This window comes from Salvelinus fontinalis, unplaced genomic scaffold (assembly GCF_029448725.1).
Source record: "Salvelinus fontinalis isolate EN_2023a unplaced genomic scaffold, ASM2944872v1 scaffold_1072, whole genome shotgun sequence".
Lineage (NCBI taxonomy): Eukaryota > Metazoa > Chordata > Actinopteri > Salmoniformes > Salmonidae > Salvelinus > Salvelinus fontinalis.
The window spans coordinates 21,217-44,069 of NW_026601281.1; the positions used below are offsets into that span (position 1 = coordinate 21,217).

At 41.7% G+C, this 22,853-nt stretch overlaps 1 protein-coding gene and 1 long non-coding RNA gene across 8 annotated transcripts in view; one reads left to right on the plus strand and one right to left on the minus strand.

Moving 5' to 3' along the window:
• Positions 1–22,853, plus strand: part of LOC129848567 (microtubule-actin cross-linking factor 1, isoforms 6/7-like) — a 26,980-nt gene continuing 4,127 nt past the window's right edge. Inside the window, exons 1-13 of one of the 7 annotated variants that reach the window (XR_008758514.1) lie at positions 1–654; positions 882–1,023; positions 8,959–9,071; positions 9,211–9,292; positions 9,487–12,820; positions 13,574–13,788; positions 14,393–14,449; positions 14,552–14,648; positions 14,749–14,922; positions 17,032–17,169; positions 19,878–20,019; positions 20,281–20,419; positions 21,411–22,292. Coding sequence is in view for 1 of the 7 variants with exons in the window: in XM_055915730.1 (XP_055771705.1) it covers positions 11,371–12,820; positions 13,574–13,788; positions 14,393–14,449; positions 14,552–14,648; positions 14,749–14,921 (1,992 nt within the window). In the remaining 6 variants the exon portion in view is untranslated. Of the gene's footprint in view, positions 655–881; positions 1,024–8,958; positions 9,072–9,210; positions 9,293–9,486; positions 12,821–13,573; positions 13,789–14,392; positions 14,450–14,551; positions 14,649–14,748; positions 14,923–15,042; positions 15,144–17,031; positions 17,170–19,877; positions 20,020–20,280; positions 22,293–22,853 lie in introns of those variants that run through there. The other 6 variants (XR_008758515.1, XR_008758513.1, XR_008758516.1 and 3 more) reach the window with 6 other exon arrangements.
• The window catches only part of LOC129848570 (uncharacterized), a 19,402-nt gene continuing 11,786 nt past the window's right edge, over positions 15,238–22,853 (minus strand). The window contains exon 2 of the long non-coding RNA XR_008758519.1: positions 15,238–16,074. This is a non-coding gene — a long non-coding RNA (uncharacterized LOC129848570). The remainder of the gene's footprint in view (positions 16,075–22,853) is intronic.

Consider the following 22,853-nt stretch of genomic DNA (forward strand, 5'->3'; position numbering starts at 1 on the left):
AGCAATGTGGAACGCCGTTTGGGTCTTTGCGTGTCAAAAAGATACACGTCAAATAACACTATTTGACACGTCAAATAAGCTTCTTTAGCAATCAGGACCTGAATATGACTCCAGGTCACACAATAATTTAACACGTTCATTCATTTTGTACGTAGTTATTGCACATTGATTACACTCTCACTCGTATTTCATATGCCACAAAGATACGTTAAATCTGCCTGCCATTGATATTTAACTGTAATCAAGATAGATAGCTAAAGTTAATTGTTCATAATCTAACGTTAATTATGGAATCTATAAAGCTAGCTAGCGATGTTGAATGAAGATACTTTTTTTGAGCTAGTTTGTAACTAAAGTACGTTAGTTAAAACGGCATCGCCTGTCAATGCACGGTTGTCTTCATAGGTCGGAGGCTCAGAGTTGGCACAGTTTAGACAAGAGAACACTTTAGGGGAACTACATACAGATAAAATGTCACTGGACCCGTCGGGTCTGCGGTCTTATTTTCAGGCTAGAGACCATGTTGCGGAGCCTTCGGTGGGCAAGTGGTCATTTGATTGATGAAGAGATGGCCAGCAATCTAATTGCTGTTGCCGAGGAGTTCCTACAAGAGGCAAATGACATCCAACAACGGGAACCTTACGAAAATGCCAAGTTGTTATATTTATATCATTTTTTTTGTACAGCATGTGTGGCAAAGGCTGAGATTGTATCATTTTACTTGTCCTGTGTTAAGTCTCCTGTGTCAAGTCAATCAATTAAAAAACATTTGGTTGGCCTATAATGTTGTTCCTATATTCTATATGGTGATCTTATAGTCTTTTAACCTAAAGTTTTTAGGAGTGTATTTTGTAATTATTTATTGTATTTTTTTATTTCAGTGTCCTGTCAAGTGCCTTTGGAGGGTAGGCGGTATCACATCACCAAGGAGCAGCTTGAGTTCCTCATAGATTGTCATATGACCATCAGACAAATGGCAGATGTTCTCAATGTGTCGCACTCTGTGGTCAAGTTGCGCATGAGGTAAGTTACTGTAATCTAATAAAGCAATTGTAACACAAGAGGGAGATCTCTACATCCTCTCTAGATTTGATCACATTCCTGATTGATGTATCTTTTTGTGTTATTTTTGTATTTAGTCATTTTCAGCTTTTCAGGTCCTACTCACTGTTGTCAGATGCTCAGCTGGATGAGAGGATCAAAGAGCTGATATCAATAAAAACAGAATGGCATCACTATAAGAGAAAAAATGGTTTTGTAAAACAAATGTATTACACCCCTGAAAAAAGGGGGGGAAAGAATCACAATTGTGATACGGAATGTTTACTCATGAGAACTTTAGTGCAATCATTTTACAAAAGTAACACATTTTACAGAATAACAGATCTACAGGAAATAGAGTTTTGTAGGGTACAAGGCTTATTCAAATCATAACACTATACACTGTACATCACTGAAACAAATACTATTTTCAATATAACTGTCAAGCAAAGCTTTAACTCAGTAAACCAAAACACCATTTATCAACAGGCAATAAAGTGTTTGAAAAACCATTACACAAATATCACCGCAAAATATCTTATTAACAATGTACAGGTTCATTCACAATCGACATAAAATGGCAGCTACGTAGCAGTACCTAGCAGTGCGTAGCTAGCTGCAACCGAGCACGGTTCATACTACTCTCTGCAAACCCAACGAACCTCCTCAATATGTTACCAAAACAAACCTTAAACACTCTTGACATGTTAGCAAGTTATTACATTTAAATTACTCTTTTTAATCATCAATAACGTACCTAATATATTATATATTAATATATTAATACTGTTTAATGTATAACAGGCTATTAGTATTTCCTTTAACCTGTCACAGTGACAGTGTTTCCTATCTTCAGTGCAGTGGGCAGCTGGGAGGAGGTGTTCTTATTCTCCATGGACTTTACAGTGTCCCAGAACTTTTTTGAGTTTGTGTTGCAGGAAGCAAATTTCTGCTTGAAAAAGCTAGCCTTGGCTTTTCTAACTGCCTGTGTATATTGGTTTCTAGCTTCCCTGAAAAGTTGCAAATCACGGTGGCTGTTCGATGCTAATGCAGAACGCCATAGGATGTTTTTCTGTTGGTTAAGGGCAGTCAGGTCTGGAGAGAACCAAGGGCTATATCTGTTCCTGGTTCTACATTTCTTGAATGGGGCATGCTTATTTAAGATGGTGAGGAAGGAATTAAAAAATAAAAATAACCAGGCATCCCCTAATGACGGGATGAGATCAATATCCTTCCAGGATACCCCGGCCAGGTCGATTAGAAAGGCCTGCTCGCTGAAGTGTTTCAGGGAGCGTTTGACAGTGATGAGTGGAGGTCGTTTGACCGCTGACCCATTACAGATGCAGGCAATGAGGCAGTGATCGCTGAGATCTTGGTTGAAAACAGCAGAGGTGTATTTAGAGGGCAAGTTGGTTAGGATGATATCTATGAGGGTGCCCTGTGTTTACGGCTTTGGGGTGGTACCTGGTAGGTTCATTGATCATTTGTGTGAGATTGAGGGCATCAAGCTTAGATTGTAGGATGGCCGGGGTGTTAAGCATGTTCCAGTTTAGGTCACCTAGCAGCACGAGCTCTGAAGATAGATGGGGGGCAATCAGTTCACATATGGTGTCCAGAGCACAGCTGGGGGCAGAGGGTGGTCTATAGCAGGTGGCAACGGTGAGAGACTTGTTTTTAGAGAAGTGGATTTTTAAAAGTAGAAGTTCAAATTGTTTGGGTACAGACCTGGATAGTAGGACAGAACTCTGCAGGCTGTATTTACAGTAGATTGCAACACCGCCCCCATTTGGCTGTTCTATCTTGTCTGAAAATGTTGTAGTTAGGGATGAAAATGTCAGAATTTTTGGTGGTCTTCCTAAGCCAGGATTCAGACACGGCTAGAACATCCGGGTTGGCAGAGTGTGCTAAAGCAGTGAATATAACAAACTTAGGGAGGAGGCTTCAAATGTTAACATGCATGAAACCAAGGCTATTACGGTTACAGAAGTCATCAAAATAGAGTGCCCTGGGAATAGGAGTGGAGCTAGGCACTGCAGGGCCTGGATTCACCTCTACATCACATTACATTACATTTACATTTAAGTCATTTAGCAGACGCTCTTATCCAGAGCGAATTACAAATTGGTGCATTCACCTTAAGATATCCAGTGGAACAGCCACTTTACAATAGTGCATCTAAATCTTTTAAGGGGGGGGGGGGGGGTCAGAAGGATTACTTTATCCTATCCTAGGTATTCCTTAAAGAGGTGGGGTTTCAGGTGTCTCCGGAAGGTGGTGATTGACTCCGCTGTCCTGGCGTCGTGAGGGAGTTTGTTCCACCATTGGGGTGCCAGAGCAGCGAACAGTTTTGACTGGGCTGAGCGGGAACTGTACTTCCTCAGTGGTAGGGAGGCGAGCAGGCCAGAGGTGGATGAACGCAGTGCCCTTGTTTGGGTGTAGGGCCTGATCAGAGCCTGAAGGTACTGAGGTGCCGTTCCCCTCACAGCTCCGTAGGCAAGCACCATGGTCTTGTAGCGGATGCGAGCTTCAACTGGAAGCCAGTGGAGAGAGCGGAGGAGCGGGGTGACGTGGGAGAACTTGGGAAGGTTGAACACCAGACGGGCTGCGGCGTTCTGAATGAGTTGTAGGGGTTTAATGGCACAGGCAGGGAGCCCAGCCAACAGCGAGTTGCAGTAATCCAGACGGGAGATGACAAGTGCCTGGATTAGGACCTGCGCCGCTTCCTGTGTGAGGCAGGGTCGTACTCTGCGGATGTTGTAGAGCATGAACCTACAGGAACGGTTCATCACCAGAGGAACAGAGGAGGAGTAGGATAAGGGTACGGCTAAAAGCTATGAGAATTGGTCGTCTAGAACGTCTGGAACAGAGTAAAAGGAGGTTTCTGGCGGCGATAAAATAGATTCAAGGTATAATGTAAAGACAAAGGTATGGTAGGATGTGAATACAGTGGAGGTAAACCTAGGTATTGAGTGATGATGAGAGAGATATTGTCTCTAGAAACATCATTGAAACCAGGTGATGTCATCGCATGTGTGGGTGGTGGAACTGAAAGGTTGGATAAGGTATAGTGAGCGGAGGCTCTACAGTGAAATAAGCCAATAAACACTAACTAGAACAGCAATGGACAAGGCATATTGACATTAAGGAGAGGCATGCTTAGTCGAGTGATCATAAGGGTCCAGTGGTAGAGGTTGGTTGGGGTCACGGCGATTCAGACAGCTAGCCGGGCCATCGGTAGCAAGCTAGCATAGGATGGAGGTCTGTTTTTAGCCACCTCGTGGCTAAACAGAGTTTGAAAATCAGTTATTCAGAGCCTTGCAGAACTGTACGGGAATAGCCAATTCCAGAACCTCCCCATATCATCCACAGGGGAATCCGGTGGAAAGGTTTAACCGTACACTGTTGTCAATGTTGCGCACACTAGATGAAGAGGAAAAAGGCCAACTGGGGTGATTATCTGAACAAGGTCATTCATGCATATAATTGTACCAGCAGTGATGCTACTGGGTTCTCACTGTATTTCCTGCTATTTGGAAGGGCTCCACTGCTACCTGTTGACCTTGTCTTTGGGTTACAGATAAAGGAACAGGAGAAATCACACCAGGATTATGCTAAGAAGTGGCAGCAACAGATGGCTGAAGCCTATGACATCGCCAGTAGAAACATGGAGAAATCAACAGCAAAGGGAAAAGCCTACTACGATCGGAAGAAAATGAGTTCGGTTCTGGTCTCAGGGGATCGTGAACTGGTGAGGAACATGTCAGAACGTGGGGGGCCGGGAAAGCTAAGATCACACTGGGAGGACCAAATACATGTGGTGGTAACCAGGAAAGGTGATGACAGCCCTGTCTATGAGGTCAAACCCGAGAGCGGTACAGGCAGGGCCCGGGTTCTGCACCGCAATATGCTCATGTCATGTAATTCCCTACCACTTGAGGAACCTATTGAAACTCCCAGTAGAGGTCTGTGGAGAAGGGATCCACCCCAGCAAAATCAGCAAAATGGGGAGAGCGCTGAGTCTGAGATCTCAGATGAGGATTCTTATCCAGTATTCATCAATAGGCCACGTAGGGATAAAGAGAGCAGACAGAGTAGCACACAACTAGTATCAGATAATAGTGAGGAACGGGGTCAGACTGATACAAACTTCACTGTGAAGGAGTGCCAGCCAGTCCTCAGAGAGAGCCCGGAAGGACAGGGGTAAATATGGAAACAGCTGAGGGCTCAGAGACTCAATCATCTCATGATGAAGTGGACACTGATTCATTGGGGTCACCCATGATCTTTCCCCGCCGTTCAGCCCGGCAGAGGAGGCCCAGAGACATTCGAACCTATAACACTTTAGGGCTGCCAAGCTCTTATCAGGATACCAACTAGAGATGTTCTGATGTGTATATATTTTCTTGTTTACCTTTACTAATCACAGTGTGATAATATTTAGTGGGGGTTGCGTCTGCCCATAAAGGCAGACTGGACATGTCTAGATAGTTATATGGCTGTTAGGCCAGTTTTTTCTGTTGTTCTCATGACCAGTACTTACATCTTCTGTTTGTTTTGAGGCTGGTGAAATGTTTGGGACAACATTTCGTTTTTGCAGGGGGGTGTTGTAAGGGGTCTTAGTTGTATTCCAGCCACTAGGGGGTACTCTGGTGAAGCCCATGGGAAATAAACTATATTTCTTTAAGTGAATTGGGAAAAGTAAGAATGAAAACTAAAGAAAGTCTGTAAACGGCTGTTACCTGTGCTGACATGATTAAAAGTGAATTAAACTGTACTTTTCACAATGTAGTTTATATGATAAGCTCATTGGAAGGGTAACATAAACAGATACATGTGCTGCCTTTCCAACTGATGTGAAGTTGGAAATATTCATATTTCCAACAAATATTCATTTGAAAAAGCAATAGACTTTCACATTGTAGGCCTGTTGTATAAATAATGTAATCATAATATATGCCATTTAGCAGATGCTTTCATCCAAAGCGATTTACAGTCATTTGCACATACATTTTACGTATGGGTTGCCCCGGGAATCGAACCCACAACCCTGGTGGTGGGATCGGCATTCTCTACACAGGATCATCATTTATAATGTAATGTGTTTATAACAGTGAATGACATTGATAATAAAAGTCTATAGCAGTGTAATAAGTGTTTATAGCAATGTACAGCACATCTACCAACGCACCGATGCGTTTCAAGAGTCCTAGACTATTTTGTTTCAGAATCCTCAGACCCCTGACAGGGAGTAGCATAGGGGATAGTGCCATCTAGTGGAATGGAAATTAAACTATTATTCCAGATATTATTTAATAAAGAATATTGAAAACCTAAATTACTTTTCAGAGATCAGAGAAACGAAACAGAACGCATCTTGAAACAGGGAAATATACTACAATTTGTGATGTGTTCAAGTAAACGATGGACTTATAATTTGAAGCTTTTTGCTCGATTTGGAATGTCGCTGATTTCATGTAGCTCTCCTGCGCATCATTTACTAAACAAAATCCCGCAAACGTAAAAGCGCCAGAATTAAACATCGTGAGATTGTAACTATGTGTGAGAGTCAGAGATTTGAAAGCAGACGCTTTCATCCAAAACGATTTACAGTAATGCGTACATACATTTTACGTATGGGCGGCCCAGGGAAATTAGACTTTTTCTAAAGTTTTTCGAAGCAATTTCTTTACCTCTTTCTTTGTAATACTGTATGTATTCAATCATTTCGAATTGATCTCTTCCCAATGGGCACATACATCAATTACATTTTTATTCCATGTTAGTTCAACGTAATTTCATCGAAATTACATGGAAAAAACATTGATGCAAAGTGGGTTTATTGTGTCACAGTGAATTTTATAATCTGCAGTCAATTTCATTATGTTTTCATGTGCCATGATTCTGACATTTGACATATGATCCTCATAGGATTAGGCTAAATAGTGTCAGTGGTGCAGTAAATGTAATCTCAATTCAATACGATGTGCATATACGGTACATATAGCCAATATAAATTCAAATTCAAATTCAAGCTGCTTTATTGGCATGAAAAACATTGTGTCAATATTGCCAAAGCAACAATGTATACAATATACATTGTAATACAATTAAAACAATGACAAATAATAATATAGAATGGCAGTAAATAATAATACAAAATTAAATATAAAAAATAGTAACAATAAAATGGTAACAGTCATGGGTAGCCATGTCTTTTTATGTCTGCCGGTTTCTATTGCCAATCGGTGGTCACTCAGCCTGTACTTGGTAAGGATCTGTCTCTGCTTCGAATCTCTGACAGAGTAGAGATATTCAGCCAATTCATATTCTCTGTTTAGGGTCAGATAGCAATTTAGTCGGCTTTGGGATTTTGTTTCGTTTTTCCAATGTTGTAAATATGAGTCCTTTGATTGGTTCATGATTTTGTTTATTGGAATTCTTTCTTTTGAAGCAGTGCCGGTGTCAGCTTGGTTGGTTAGGTCCAACACCAGCTGACTGAGAGGGCTCGTTTCTGGGCTCAGTTCTTGGGTTTGAAGTGCTTTAAATTGCAGACTCGAATTTGGACTTGAATTTAGATGTAGCCAAAATTTTAATGATCTTTTCTGTATTTTCATTATTACTGGAAAGCGGCCCAATTCCGCCCTACGTGCATTAGTTGGTGTATTTCTCTTGACTTGTAGGATTTTCCGACAGAATTCTGCATGTAGGGTTTCAATTGGATGTTTGTCCCACATTTTAAAGTCCAGTTTATTGAGTGGCCCCCAAACCTCACTTCCGTAAAGAGCTATTGGTAGGATTACACTGTCAAATATTTTGGTCCAAATTCTAATTGGTATGTTGATTTTGAATAATTTCAATTTTATTGCATACAATGCTCTGCGGGCTTCTTTGAGTGCATTCACTGCCATATTAAAGTTTCCCGATGCAGATATGGTCAGACCAAGGTAGGTGTAATTTTTTGTGTGTTCAACTATGGTGTTGTTCAGGGTGAATTTATATTTGTGTTTCTGACATCTGTTTTGTTTTTGGAAAATCATGATTTTAGTTTTTGGGAAATTTACTGCCAGGGCCCAATTATGGCAATATTGCTCTAGAATATTAATGTTCTGTTGAAGACCTTCTTTGGTTGGTGATAGAAGTACCAAGTCATCAGCATATAGCAGGTATTTCACCTCTATATTATTTCAATATAGGTATTTATATATATATATATATTTATATATATATATAAATATAGGTATTTCAATATAGCTATGAAACCCATGTTCAGTGACTGTAATCTGTGACGCAAGTGGCCGAATATGTTTGTGACGTTCCATGGAAACCACGGTATTGTTTAAAACTAGATTCTGATTGGCTTGCAGGTCATTCTACAACGTAAATTATAAATGAAAACGTGCTTTTATATAATTGTGACAGATTCACAATACCGAGCGTGTCTCAAACCGTACCGCGCTTTTATCTGCCTAAAGGTATCTTCACCCACGACTGGATAGGCTTTTTAGATACGCTTGTCCAAGGTAAGGATATGAGTCAAACTATAGCCTACTTTTAATCTTTTAGTTCCGAACTCAAGTTACTCCAGTCAAGTGATTAATCGTAAAAGTTAGTTGTTTTGACTGAGCAGTCCAATGGCCAATGCTGTTTTTGGACTATTACACCCTCTGCTATATACTATGATGAGCCAATAACATGCATAGATTATACATTAGGCATTGCACAAATCAGGTCAGAATATAAAGTTGCTATTTCCGTCAACTCAAGTTACTCAAGTCAAGTTACTCAAGTCAAGTGATTAATCTTAAGAGTTAGTTGTTTTGACTGTCAAAACAAATAACTGATGGATTATTCCAAATTAAATTGGCAATTATGCATCACAAATTCACAATATTACTTGTATTTCAATTATTCATCCAGGTCCAAGACATAAAGTCGCCTGAAAGCTGTGTAGCAATAATTCCAGCTCCTGATCCATAGGATGGTAATCACATACATGATTGGCTTAATCAAGAATCATGGATACCTTTCATGTGAGTACTCACACACCAGATTTTTTTGACATACCTCAGAAGGAAGATACCTCAATATCTGGAAGCACTGTCTCATGTACAATTGTTAATGCTATCTCTGAAATGTCTAACAAAATGTTGACTTGATCGTTTCATCAAGACCTTCTCATCACAAGTCGGAACTAGTTGTCAACATTGGGACAGTGCTGCCCAAAATAACAGGGGCCAATATTTTCATGGAGGTAAGCACTACATTTCTGATGGGTTTAAAGACTGTATTACATTATCTACATTTGAGAAAGTAAACCCCAGCTGTTGTTGTTCTTTTCACAGTGCCATGAATGTTCTTTTCACAGTGCTCATTATGCCATGAATGTTTCATTGCTGAACAACCATAGATATTTTTCCTCTAATTTGGCTCCCGTTCCTCCAACAGTGAGCAAGACCTGCCAGCAGAGCTCACTGGAGCAGGGAGACAACCCGTCATCCTTTAGGCGCCTGACAAAGTACACTTTTTTTCTTCTAAATAACACTATAGTAACATCATATGCACAAAGTTACATTCCTAATAAGATTGGTGTTAAGTGAGAAAGAATTCTAAAGATGGTCCAATGGGCATGGTCTGAAGCCTCTCATCATCTCAGTATGTTGAACCACCTGATTTCTTGCAGGCTTGAGATTCAGATCCTGCTGAACGATGTTAAGCAGTCGATTAACCACATGCAGGGGACGCTGAACACCATGCAGGGGCAGTGTATTGAGTTGCAGACTGCCATATCTAAGGTAGTGTCAGATGAGTCTCAGATACAGAAGAATAGGTCTATGATGGTATGGTGATATGGATTGAGATGGTGATTATAATAATGATGACTAGCGGTACCCCACCCTATTGGCGGTAAATCATTGGATCTGATTAATTCAATTCAATGCAATTCAATCTTTGAGGACTGCAACCATAGAAATACAATTTCTTTACACTAATAATAAGCTATTGTCAACTTCCCGTCTATGGTTATCTTGCTCATTGCTCACTGTTACCCTATGTGTGCAACTATTATTGATTTATCACAGAAAAATAATTTGGTTGCAAATGTACCTAGTACCAGGTAAATAATTGTTAGGCTACTCATTTTGAATCCACCGGTGGCAACTTGCGTGACCATAAAAGTCTGTGTGCGACTGGGCACAGTTAAATAATTTGCTTACTGACCTGCCCTACATCATAGAAGGCCCTTCAAGTCGGAACTAGGAAATTCTGACATTTCTGACTCGTTATGGAATGATGATTTCAAGTTTCCCACTTGTGAAGTATCAGAATCAACCAGTAGGAAGATCTACGCTAATAACTTACATTCATTTAACTCTGAGGTTCCAAGTTTCCGATGGCATGTGAATGCGTCAATAATTGCCATGGTAATTTTGAATGTTCAGTCAGTGAGCATTATGGGTAATTATCCTACATACTTACATCAAATGCTGTAGTAACAGTGTCATTCCAAACACAATAAATGTGAAAATTAACAAAGATACAAAATATTGCTAAAGTGAAGAAAATCAACTCAAAATTGTAGGAGGAAATGCCCCTGCAGCAGGGAGGCTTACGGTATTATAATATATTGTAGATAACATTAATATAATTTGTGTATTTACAGTATCAGCACACATACAAATGAAAGTATATGCTATGGATTGATCTACACTGAGTGAACAAAACATTAAGAACACCTTCCTATTGAGTTGTCACCCCTTGGTGGTGGACCATTCTTGATACTCAGGGAAAACTGTTGATCGTGAAAAACACAACAGCATTGCAGTTCTTGACACAAACCGGTGCACCAGGCACCTACTACCATACTCTGTTAAAAGGGACTTAAATCTTTTGTCTTGCTTATTCACCCTCTGAATGACACTCATACACAATTCATGTCTCAATTGTCTAAAAAGCATTATGTAACCTGTCTCCTCACATTCATCTACACTGAGAAGAAGATTTAACAATTGATATCAATAAGGGATTATAGCTTTCACCTGATTAGTCCATGTCACAGAAAGAGAAGGTGTTCTTAATGTTTAACACACTCAGTGTATGTGTAATTATTTTTTACCTTTATTTACTTAGGCAAGTCAGTTAAGAACAAATATTTTTTTTCAATGAAGGTCTAGGAACTGCCTTGTTAAGGGGCAGAACGAAAGATTTGTATCTTGTCAGCTCAGTGATTTGATTTTGCAACCTTTCGGTTATTAGTCCAACACTCTAACCACTAGGCTACGCTGCCGACCCAATGACGTTATAGATTCCAAGTGGTTGATTTTTTAGGGAATGACTATATGCTCTATATTATACCTGCAGATCATCACAGCAGCCGAAGTTGCTGTGCAGAGGGAGGAGATCGTCCGAGCATCAGGCCTCATCCCGTCACATAGGGAGGGTATCCTCCAAACAGCCAGTGTCCCTGCACAGAGGGAGGGGATTCTCTCAGCAGCCAGCATCAATGCACAGAGGGAGGAGATCCTCATTTCGTCAGGCCTCATCACTGCACAGAGGGAGGGGATCCTCCAAACAGCCAGTGTCCCTGCACAGAGGGAGGGGATTCTCTCAGCAGCCAGCATCAATGCACAGAGGGAGGAGATCCTCATTTCGTCAGGCCTCATCACTGCACAGAGGGAGGGGATCCTCCAAACAGCCAGTGTCCCTGCACAGAGTGAGGGGGTCCTCCAAACAGCCAGTGTCCCTGCACAGAGTGAGGGGATCCTCCAAACAGCCAGTGTCCCTGCACAGAGTGAGGAGATCCTCCAAACAGCCAGTGTCCCTGCACAGAGTGAGGAGATCCTCCAAACAGCCAGTGTCCCTGCACAGAGGGAGGGGATTCTCTCAGCCGCCAGCATCAATGCACAGAGGGAGGAGATCCTCATTTCGTCAGGCCTCATCACTGCACAGAGGGAGGGGATCCTCCAAACAGCCAGTGTCCCTGCACAGAGGGAGGGGATTCTCTCAGCCGCCAGCATCAATGCACAGAGGGAGGAGATACTCCGATCATCAGGCCTCATCCCTGCACGGAGGGAAGGGATCCTCCAAACAGCCAGTGTCACTGCGCAGAGGGAGGGAATCGTCCCAATGGCCAGCGTCCCTGCGCACAGGGAGGGGATTGTACCAAAGGCTAGTGTTCCTGCTGAGAGGGAGGAGATCCTCCAAACAGCCAGTGTCCCTGCACAGAGGGAGGGGATTCTCCAAACATCAAGTGTCCCTGCACCAAGGGAGGAGATTCACCAGTCAGCCATTGTCCCTGCACAGAGGGAGGGGGTTCTCCGAGCAGCTAGCATCACTGCGCAGAGGGAGGAGATCTTCAGAGCATCAGGCCTCATCCCTGCACATAGGAAGGGGCTCCTCCGAGCATCAGGCCTCATCCCTGCACAGAGGGAGGGGATTCTTCCAGCAGCTTCTTCCATCAGCTACTATCAGAAGAATAAGCTCCTCAGAGCATCACAACTCACCCCTGCACAAAGGAAGTTGAGATTCCTGATAGCCAGTGTCACTGCGCAGAGGAAGGGAATCTTCCCAAAGGCCAGCGTCCCTGCGCACAGGGAGTGGATTGTCCCAAAGGCTAGTGTCCCTGCAGAGAGGGAGGAGATCCTCCTCACAGCCAGTGCCCCTGTGATGAATGAAAACAATCCTCCACAACCACCTCCCATCATCCCCATGGTGGCACCACTGTGGAAAATGATTGGTGGAGCGTGTCCTCCACCTGTGGATTTCTATTCCAAGAGAAGAGGTCACTTAACCTTACCTAATTAGTAAAGAAATTACCATAGTGATAGCTTGATAATAAGTTGTGATAGGTTAAATGTATGGCTCATGTGACTGTATATCTGTAATACTTTCATACATTTTCTACATAACACAGGTTTAGCTACATTTTACTTTTACATTTTAGTCATTTAGCAGACGCTCTTATCCAGAGCTACTTACAGTAGTGAGTGTATACATTTTCATACTTCCTTGAATCTCTCCAGGATTTCGCATGAATTTTTTAAATATTAAATATGCTAGATTTTGCAGCGACAATTATGACATTTTGCATAGCAATATGCAATTGTTTTGTCCAATTTGTTGCAAAAATGCGCTGACAAGGGACAAAACTGTGTTGACGTGTGGCTTGATTGAACCATATTATGCAGTAAATGTGCGGTGATTGGTTGAAATTGCGAGCCCTCTTTTTGTACTGTGGTAATGGGTCAGTTCTATGCGATAATATTGTGATGATGTGACTATTTTATGCAGAAATAGTTTGGTGATTGGTCAAATTTGTAAGCCCTCACATAATATGCAGGGAATTGTTGATTTTGCAACCAAAACAATGCGATTGCAGAGTCCTGGAGTAACCTCCCAGTAATCCCTGTGACTGCGTGTAGGTTAAGATTGGGTTGTAACAGAGTATCAGAGCGAGACGTTCCTATCTGTCAGCCAGTAATTGTTCTGTATGGTGACATGAGCAGAGTGGCCTGACTTCTCCCACTTATTACAGATGTCCGACTTAGATATGTTGAGCATCCTGCTATGATGTCCATCACCAAGCCGGAACACTCTGATGCCAACCCTCAGTTCCAGACTGGCAGCCGGCCGGTGGCCGAGCCCGAGACCCCTGCTGTTCACAATAACAGTGGAGGCTGGCTCAGCTGGGTCTTTGGGAGTGGAAGAGCTAAGAAGGAGGTTCATCTACCTGAGGACAAAGACAGATCTGTAAGGAACTGTTTTTTATTTATTTTTATTTATTTTTTAATTTAATTTTTTTATCCCATTTTCTCCCCAATTTTCGTGGTATCCAATCGCTAGTAATTACTACCTTGTCTCATCGCTACAACTCCCGTACGGGCTCGGGAGAGACGAAGGTCGAAAGCCATGCGTCCTCCGAAGCACAACCCAACCAGCCGTACTGCTTCTTAACCCGGAAGCCAGCCGCACCAATGTGTCGGAGGAAACACCGTGTACCTGGCCCAATTGGCTGGCGCGCACTGCGCCCGGCCCGCCACAGGAGTCGCTGGAGCGCGATGAGACAAGGATATCCCTACCGGCCAAACCCTCCCTACCCCGGACGACGCTATGCCAATTGTGCGTCGCCCCACGGACCTCCCGGTCGCGGCCGGCTGCGACAGAGCCTGGGCGCGAACCCAGAGACTCTGGTGGCGCAGTTAGCACTGCGATGCAGTGCCCTAGACCACTGCGCCACCCGGGAGGCCCAGGAACTGGTTCTTAACACTATATTCTATGTAGAGACAATGGAGTGGATTTAAAAAAAAAAAAAATGTTGTGGCTTGCTTCACATTGCTAATATCTTCTTCCTCAGATTGTCTGGGATCCAACTCTGCACAGATGGGTTAACAGAACTGAGCCCAAGGTTGAGGTACATACTTAAATTCAATTAAATTAAAAATAGTGAACAACCATTGTATTTCAACTGATAATATTACTAACAATTTGGAAAATGTGTTGATGTGTTTTACAGAACAAGTGTGTACCACCTCCACCGATGGGGACATATGGATATCAGGGGAACACTGGCAGTGTCCCCAAAGGAGTGAATCCTTACTCTATGAAAGCAGGTGAATATTGCTTTAGAATACATGTGGTTTAACCAAGACTGTGTCAGCCAATCATAGATGTCCCTGGTGATCTCCTGCTAACACCTTCCAAAACTACCAGCAGGTCTATGGGGCAGCAGATACCCTACAAGGAATTACAATGATAGGACCAACTCAAAGCCTCCAAGCCATGGGCCTGGACTGCTTCCTAGACAGCTCTCTGGCTTGCTCCCTCCTTCCCACTTTGACCTCATGGCACCAATGGTTGTGCCACCTGACACTCTACCCTACTGAGGTATGACTCTGAAAAATCCATCCAAATTTTATTCATTCATCATTAACTGAGATTTTACTTTAACATAGCAAATGGCTGAAGTAGCAAGAATGTTAACTATTTTTTATTTTTGACCAACAGGCCATTTGCCCAGAGTGGATTTGCCATACATAGATTTTTTCAGCATTAAAAAACTTCAGCATTAAAAATCTATTAAAAGAAGATCTTTTAATTAAATCTCTCCTTTGTGTCCTCATGTTCACATTAATTTGATGTGTTCTATCATCGTTTACAATGCTTATTGCTTCTGCATTGTTTTACTTACTGACAAGTATATATTATACACATATATTTTATTTTAGACATTACAAAAACATATTTTTGTGCATTTGGATTTCCTGCATTTACTTACTGTACAGACAAGTATATTTTATACACATATAAAAAAAATGTCCAGGTTTTTTTAATGTATTCCATAGACAGAACAAAATATATTTAGATGCATTTTGAATTCCTAAATGTCAATATTTTTATTTTCTATGTCATGTGTTTATTCCCATGTATGTACATCCTGTTTACACCTCACACACATGGTCAGTGGCTTAAATAAGAAGACAACAGTAACATGTCAGATATAGTTTAAATGTATTCATTGTTGAGTTTGCACCCCAATATGACACTTTAAATATTTCACAGAGGACTGAAATGTAACAAAACACCTATTGTGTTTATTGAGATGTACACTGAGATGCTCAGTTGGTCAATATTCCCCTCCAGTGATTCCCCAACATCTTGTCAACATGGGCCTCAATGATCTTAAATATATTGTCCATGTAAAAAACATGTCTGATTATAATTAATAATGTCCGACAATACCTTTTAATTCTATGCGCTATACATTTTGCTAGCATTTTTGCATCACAACACTGAAGTGTAAGGGGCCTCCAATTTGTTTATGGACTGGATCTTTATATTTACCACTTTGAATCCTGTTTCAGTAATAATGAAGGAGTGGTTAAAACATGTTAATAACGGTCCTCTGAGTATATCAAAAAAAGGTTTATCAGAGTTATTGACCTCACAAGAAGTCAGATTCGAGTAACTTACATTGTGGTGCTGAAACTTGAAGCAGCAGCCACGGCACAATCAATCGGAAATGGACAGCTCATGGTGCTGAAAGTATGCAAATTTGAGTAAACATTCATTTTAAACGTCTTCATTTTAATTAGGGATATGTGTTGCAGCCTATTTCTTCCTATTTAAGAAATAAGAGGTAGGTCTATCTGTTTGACAGATGAAAAGAAACTATAGGCTGCTATATCCATAGATATGTTAGTCAATTCCTCCACCCGCCATGCACTCTTTAAATAGCCCACCTCTGTATCTGTTAAGACTTACAGCTATTATGTATGAGAGGGTATGCCATAGGCCTACCTTTTCTTAAAGAAAAGGGCAAAAAGTACACTGTTAGTTTAAGATTTTGAAGAAAATTAAACGGATGTGATTATATACAGTTATCTATAACAGCGCTTTGGTCCGCGATAATAAATGCTAGAAACAAGCTGTAAAATAGGACTACCCGGGAAAGACGTGACTCTGATGCATATTGGGATTGTTGTTTAATTTGGAAATAATCTAATTCTGTCACTATCAATTGATTAAGCTATTCACGTTCTGAACAATAAAATAAATTTAACCCTAGACAGCTTTTTGGAAAACACTTTTGACCTCTCGTTGGGTTAAGCCATGGAAGAAGATTAGCCAGCAGTTGAAGCTTACATTTTTCTGCGTCAGTAGGCCTACTCGGCCTGGGGTGGAAAGGTAGGCCTAACTTGAAAGTACCATGCTCAGATCCCTATTGACGTCTCAGAGTTAATTATTTGCAAACGGGTTCAGTTTCGTTGCAAATAATACACACTTTTGACATTGTAGAAATATAATAATATGAACACATAGGACTATCTGTCTATACTGTAATTTCAGTCATTTGTGATTTATTAAAAAAGTTTCTACTAATACTGTATGGTAACTCTATTGAAGTCCACTCTTGTACAGCACACTAAAGGTGAATCTCTTTCTCTACAATTTAGGAGATTTTAAGATATTTTGTTGTTTGTGATGGTACTCTAGGTGCGAGGGCCATCCTGTGCCACCAGTCAATTGATGGTGGATGACCTTCTGACCCCGTGCTCGCCAGGTGACCCGGCTGCCATAGAATTGACCTGGATGGATGTGCCTAGCGACAAGCTGCTGTAGCCCATCTGCATGGTGAGAAACACACATTCACAGCACAGACATACTCACATTCACTGTTCACAAACATACTGGAACATGCTGTTTCAACATACACATCCGGCTTTACTACTTCTTACTCAGTCTCTCCTATCAAGACCCAACTCCAGTCAAAGAGTAGCTACAGTATTACAGCAGTATTACAACACTACGAACCTGCATTGGCAAGAATGATGGAGCATTTTAATTTACACACAATTGTGCAATGGAAATGTTTTATTTTTGCATATCCCAACACCCCCTGAGACACCCACAAGTGCCTTGCTCAAGGGCACAGCGACATTATTATTTATTTTCCCACTTTGTCGGCTACGGAATTTGAGCCAGCAACCTTTCGGTAACTGGCCCAATGGACTAACCTTGAGGCTACGTGCCGCCCTTTAGAATGTAGGGTGACTCCCCTAGTGGGTCCTGAACCCAGATCAGCAGCACTACATTGCTGTGTGTCTGTATAGTTGAGGGTATATTGGTTTAGTAATACTCATTCCAGTTCTGGTCCCAGAGGGGATCTCAATACTGTTACACGTAGCTATGATCACCAAGCTACCCTTACTTAATAAAACCTGAATTCAAAAAGAACAAGATGTGCTTGTCATTATTTTATTTTAACTTGTATTATAGTATACAAACATTTCTGTCCACAACTTTTGAATCAGGTACCATTTAAATGTAAGGTGCTTAATACAGTTCCAGCCACTAGGGGGTACTAAAATAAATATAGTTTAAGTGAATTGGGAAGAGTAAGAATGAAAACTAAAGAAAAACTGTCAACGGTTGTTACCTGTGCTGACATGATAAAAAGTGGAGTACACAGTACTTTTCGCGTTGTAGTTTAAATGATAAACTCATTGGAAGGGTAACAAATTTGGAGGCACCGCTGAGATGTATTTTCATGTGAGCACCGGCCCATATTCCTGGAACGGACAACGAGTGAGAGACATTGGGAGAGTAGCTAGCTAGCTAACGTTAGCAGGCTAACCACCTAACGGAGTGTAGCTATCTTGCCATTGCCTGCATTGTCGTTGTTGCCACGTGAGTAGGACAATATGAGTCGAGAGAGGGAAACGTTGTTGGATGAAATCGAACAGAGTTTATGGACTTTAACTGAGGACAATTTACGGCACCTGTGTGTAGTTGTGGAATAGGAGGTGTAGATGACTGAAGTAAAAGGAAAGAGCCATTGCGCTTTGCGGCGAAAATTGATGGAAGATTACTGTGAGAAGGAAGCTTTAATGGAATCAGAGGATGAGGGAATTTCTTGCCTGCTTCAACTGAAAGACGAAATCAAAGGAATATCGGACTCTGAGGATACTGTGAAAGTCTGCTTTACAAATCCCAGCCAGTCGGCGCCAACGAGGCAAGTGGACAGCAATGTGGAACGCCGTTTGGGTCTTTGCGTGTCAAAAAGATGCACGTCAAATAACACTATTTGACACGTCAAATAAGCTTCTTTAGCAATCAGGACCTGAATATGACTCCAGGTCACACAATAATTTAACACGTTCATTAATTCTGTACGTAGTTATTGCACATTGATTACACTCTCACTCGTATTTCATATGCCACAAAGATTCACCGATACATATGCTACGAGTCAAAGATTTCGTCACTGATGATCACATTTGCTTAAAGGTCGTTTGGACTCCGCCCAAGTCTCAGGTAGTGATAGACGTTCACTCAACTTCTGTTCTTCCGAGGTAAAATTAGGTAGCTAGTTATTAACAATAGCAGCCCAATTTCTCAAAAATTGTAAATCTACCATCTCTGATTGCACACCAGACTGCTGCTCACGGACAGAAGAGATGGACTTCAACCATCAATAGCCAGGTAACGTTAACCTAATGTTAGCTAACGTTAGCTATCTAACGTAGGTGTTGAGAGAGTGAGTGGTGTAACGGCTGCAAAAAAAGTAACTACATAATATAACACTAACGTTACCGAACTACCAACGGCGTTAGCTAGCTAACGTTAAATACGTTAAATCTGCCTGCCATTGATATTTAACTGTACTCAAGATAGCTAGCTAAAGTTAATTGTTCATAATCTAACGTTAATTATGGAATCTATAAAACGTTAACTAGTTACTGCTGTATAGTAACGTTTGCTAGCTAGCGATGTTGAATGAAGATACTTTTTTTTGAGCTAGTTTGTAAATAAAGTACGTTAGTTAAAACTGTATCGCCTGTCAATGCACGGTTGTCTTCATAGGTCGGAGGCTCAGAGTTGGCACAGTTTAGACAAGAGAACACTTTAGGGGAACTACATGCAGATAAAATGTCACTGGACCCGTCGGGTCTGCGGTCTATTTTTCAGGCTAGAGACCATGTGGCGGAGCCTTCGGTGGGCAAGTGGTCATTTGATTGATGAAGAGGTGGCCAGCAATCTAATTGCTGTTGCAGAGGAGTTCCTACAAGAGGCAAATGACATCCAACAACGGGAACCTTACGAAAATGCCAAGTTGTTATATTTATATCATTTTTTTTGGTACGGCATGTGTGGCAAAGGCTGAGATTGTATCATTTTACTTGTCCTGTGTTAAGTCTCCTGTGTCAAGTCAATCAATGAAAAAACATTTGGTTGGACTATAATGTTGTTCCTATATTCTATATGGTGATCTTATAGTCTTTTAACCTAAAGTTTTTAGGAGTGTATTTTGTAATTATCTATTGTATTTTTTATTTCAGTGTCCTGTCAAGCGCCTTTGGAGGGGAGGCGGTATCACATCACCAAGGAGCAGCTTGAGTTCCTCATAGATTGTCATATGACCATCAGACAAATGGCAGATGTTCTCAATGTGTCGCACTCTGTGGTCAAGTTGCGCATGAGGTAAGTTACTGTAATCTAATAAAGCAATTGTAACACAAGAGGGAGATCTCTACATTCCCTCTAGATTTCATCACATTCCTGATTGATGTATCTTTTTGTGTTATTTTTGTATTTAGTCATTTTCAGCTTTTCAGGTCCTACTCACTGTTGTCAGATGCTCAGCTGGATGAGAGGATCAAAGAGCTGCTATCAATAAAAACAGAATGGCGTCACTATAAGAGAAAAAATGGTTTTGTAAAACAAATGCATGTTGTTTTTTAGGTGTAGGATTGTTATCCATGGTGCTGTGGAGGGTTACAGCAGACTTGTTGTGTTTCTGAAGGCCTCTGACAACAACAGGACCGCCACAGTCATGGAGTCATTCGAAGCAGCCATCACCAGCTACGGAACACCATCCCAGGTGAGATGTGACCGGGTGGTGAAAACAACCGCATCTGTGCCTTCATGGAGCAGTTCAGGGGTGGTGAGAGGGGAAGTGCCCTCAGAGGAAGGAGCACTCACAACCAGAGGATAGAGCGGCTGTGGGGAGACGTCTGAGTTGGAGTCTCCAACGTTTACCATGACCTATTCACCTTCTTGGAGACGGAGCAGATCATCGACATCAACAATGAGGTGCACCTGTGGGCACTGCACTTTGTGTTCCTGCCACGGGTGAACAGAGATCTTGCTGTGTTTGCCAGTCAGTGGAACCACCATGGGCTGAGGACTGTCTCGGGTTCCCTGGCAATGCAGAGTGCCAATCTGACAGCAGTAAGGGATTTGTTGGCCCCAAATTCAACCACCATCAGCTCTCAAGCCACCACCTCAGTTCCTCCAACCACCACCTCAGCTCCTCCAACCACCACCTCAGCTCCCCCAACCACTGGCGCCGCAGCTCTTTATTGGTCGTAATGGGTGATTGTGCCACAAATCCAGTTCACCATCATCACACACAGATGGAACTGTTGCGGACAATAATTCCATTGGAAGGCCCCAGAGGCAGCCTGGGAGTTGACAATCTACAGAGGGTTATGGCAGTTATATCTTCAGCGCCACTCGTTCCTCCTTCAACCTGATTTACTACACCCCTGATACTCCCCTACTGGGATGAGGGATTGGACACTATATCTTCAGCGCCACTCATTCCTACTTCAACCTGACTTACTACATACACCCCTGATACTCCCCTACTGGGATGAGGGATTGGACACTATATCTTCAGTGCCACTCGTTCCTACTTCAACCTGACTTACTACATACACCCCTGATACTCCCCTATTGGGATGAGGGATTGGACGCTATATCTTCAGCGCCACTCATTCCTTTTAATCAGTTCATTTTTATAATACTATTATACATTTTATAATACTAATATTCCCCCTCTTTCACACACTGTATGATTTGGTCTGTAGAAACGTACGATAGACATCTTCAACTCTAAACGGATGGGGACCAGAGTTTAGACACAGGTGGCCTTAACAAAAGTTAAGTACTTCCCCATTCCAGTACGATTCTGTTTGGTTATATTTGGAGAGAGTCAGATACTGTTAAGATATACGGCCGATGGTTATTGTATTTTGCTCTATTGCGCTTTAGCACAGCATTCCATCTGCTGACACATTATTTGTCTTCCACTCAGTACAACACGACCCAGGAGAAGCCTACTGCAAGCACTGGTTTGGAACCTTCAGAGCGTGCCTGCTGTGGGAGGACAACAGAACATTCCGAATGGACATTATTAAAACAGAACTTACATTTTTGTAATGCCCAATCGGGACTTTTATAACTTGTTAAAGTAAATAATTGTGTGGAGAACGCCCTATAGTTAAAAAAATAAACTATGAAGATAGTGGTTTGAACTCGTTACATTTTATATAATTGTGATTAACAGCAACCTATTACAGTTAGTAACATAACATTGTTGACACATTGTGACAGCTCAAATGATGTGGTTGAAGATGGACTAGTGCAGGGCTCCTAACCTTGTTCTTGGAGAGCTACTGTCTTGTTGGTTCACTTTGACCCTAATCTAGTGCACCTGATTTGAATAATTACCTGCTTAATAAGTTAATGAGGTTCGTTAAAACTGAGGTTGGATTGAAAACCTACAGGAGGGTAGCTCTCCAGGAACAGGGTTGGAGAGCTTTGGACTAATGAATCTAGTTCTTAGATCAATGCATTTGAAATTCGATAAGTCACTACGAAGGTGCAGTTCCCAGAAGTGGAGATGTCACTTAATGCAGTGGATGGGAAGCCTTATTTCATGTAGTTCTAATTAAATGATAATGGTTGAACTTCATTTGTTCTTAATGTAGGACATCAAATGATCAGATTTGTATGAGTTGGCTGCAATATGGCAGCAGTACTTCAGTCAATATCAGTAAAGGATATTGGTTATTAGTGAAGTATCAGTAAAGTGTTTCTAAAAGAATGAAACCTTAAAAACACCAAAACCAACAATATGGAGTGTATAATTTAATATTAATGATCATTAAGTGAACAATAACAGCCAATATGGACTGTATAATGTAATGTTAATGACCAGCTCTGACACCAGATTGCATAGCGGAGAAGGTATGGTGGGATTCGAAATGGTCGGTAATCTGTTTGTTGACTTGGCTTTCGAAGACCTTAGAAAGGCAGGGTAGGATAGATATAGGTCTGTAGCAGTTTGGGTCAAGAGTGTCCCCCCTTTGAAGAGGGGGATGACCGCAGCTGCTTTCCAATCTTTGGGAATCTCAGACAACACAAAAGAGAGGTTGAACAGGCTAGTAATAGGGGTGGCAACAATTTCAGCAGATCATTTTAGAAAGAAAGGGTCCAGATTATCTAGCCCGGCTGATTTGTAGGGGTCC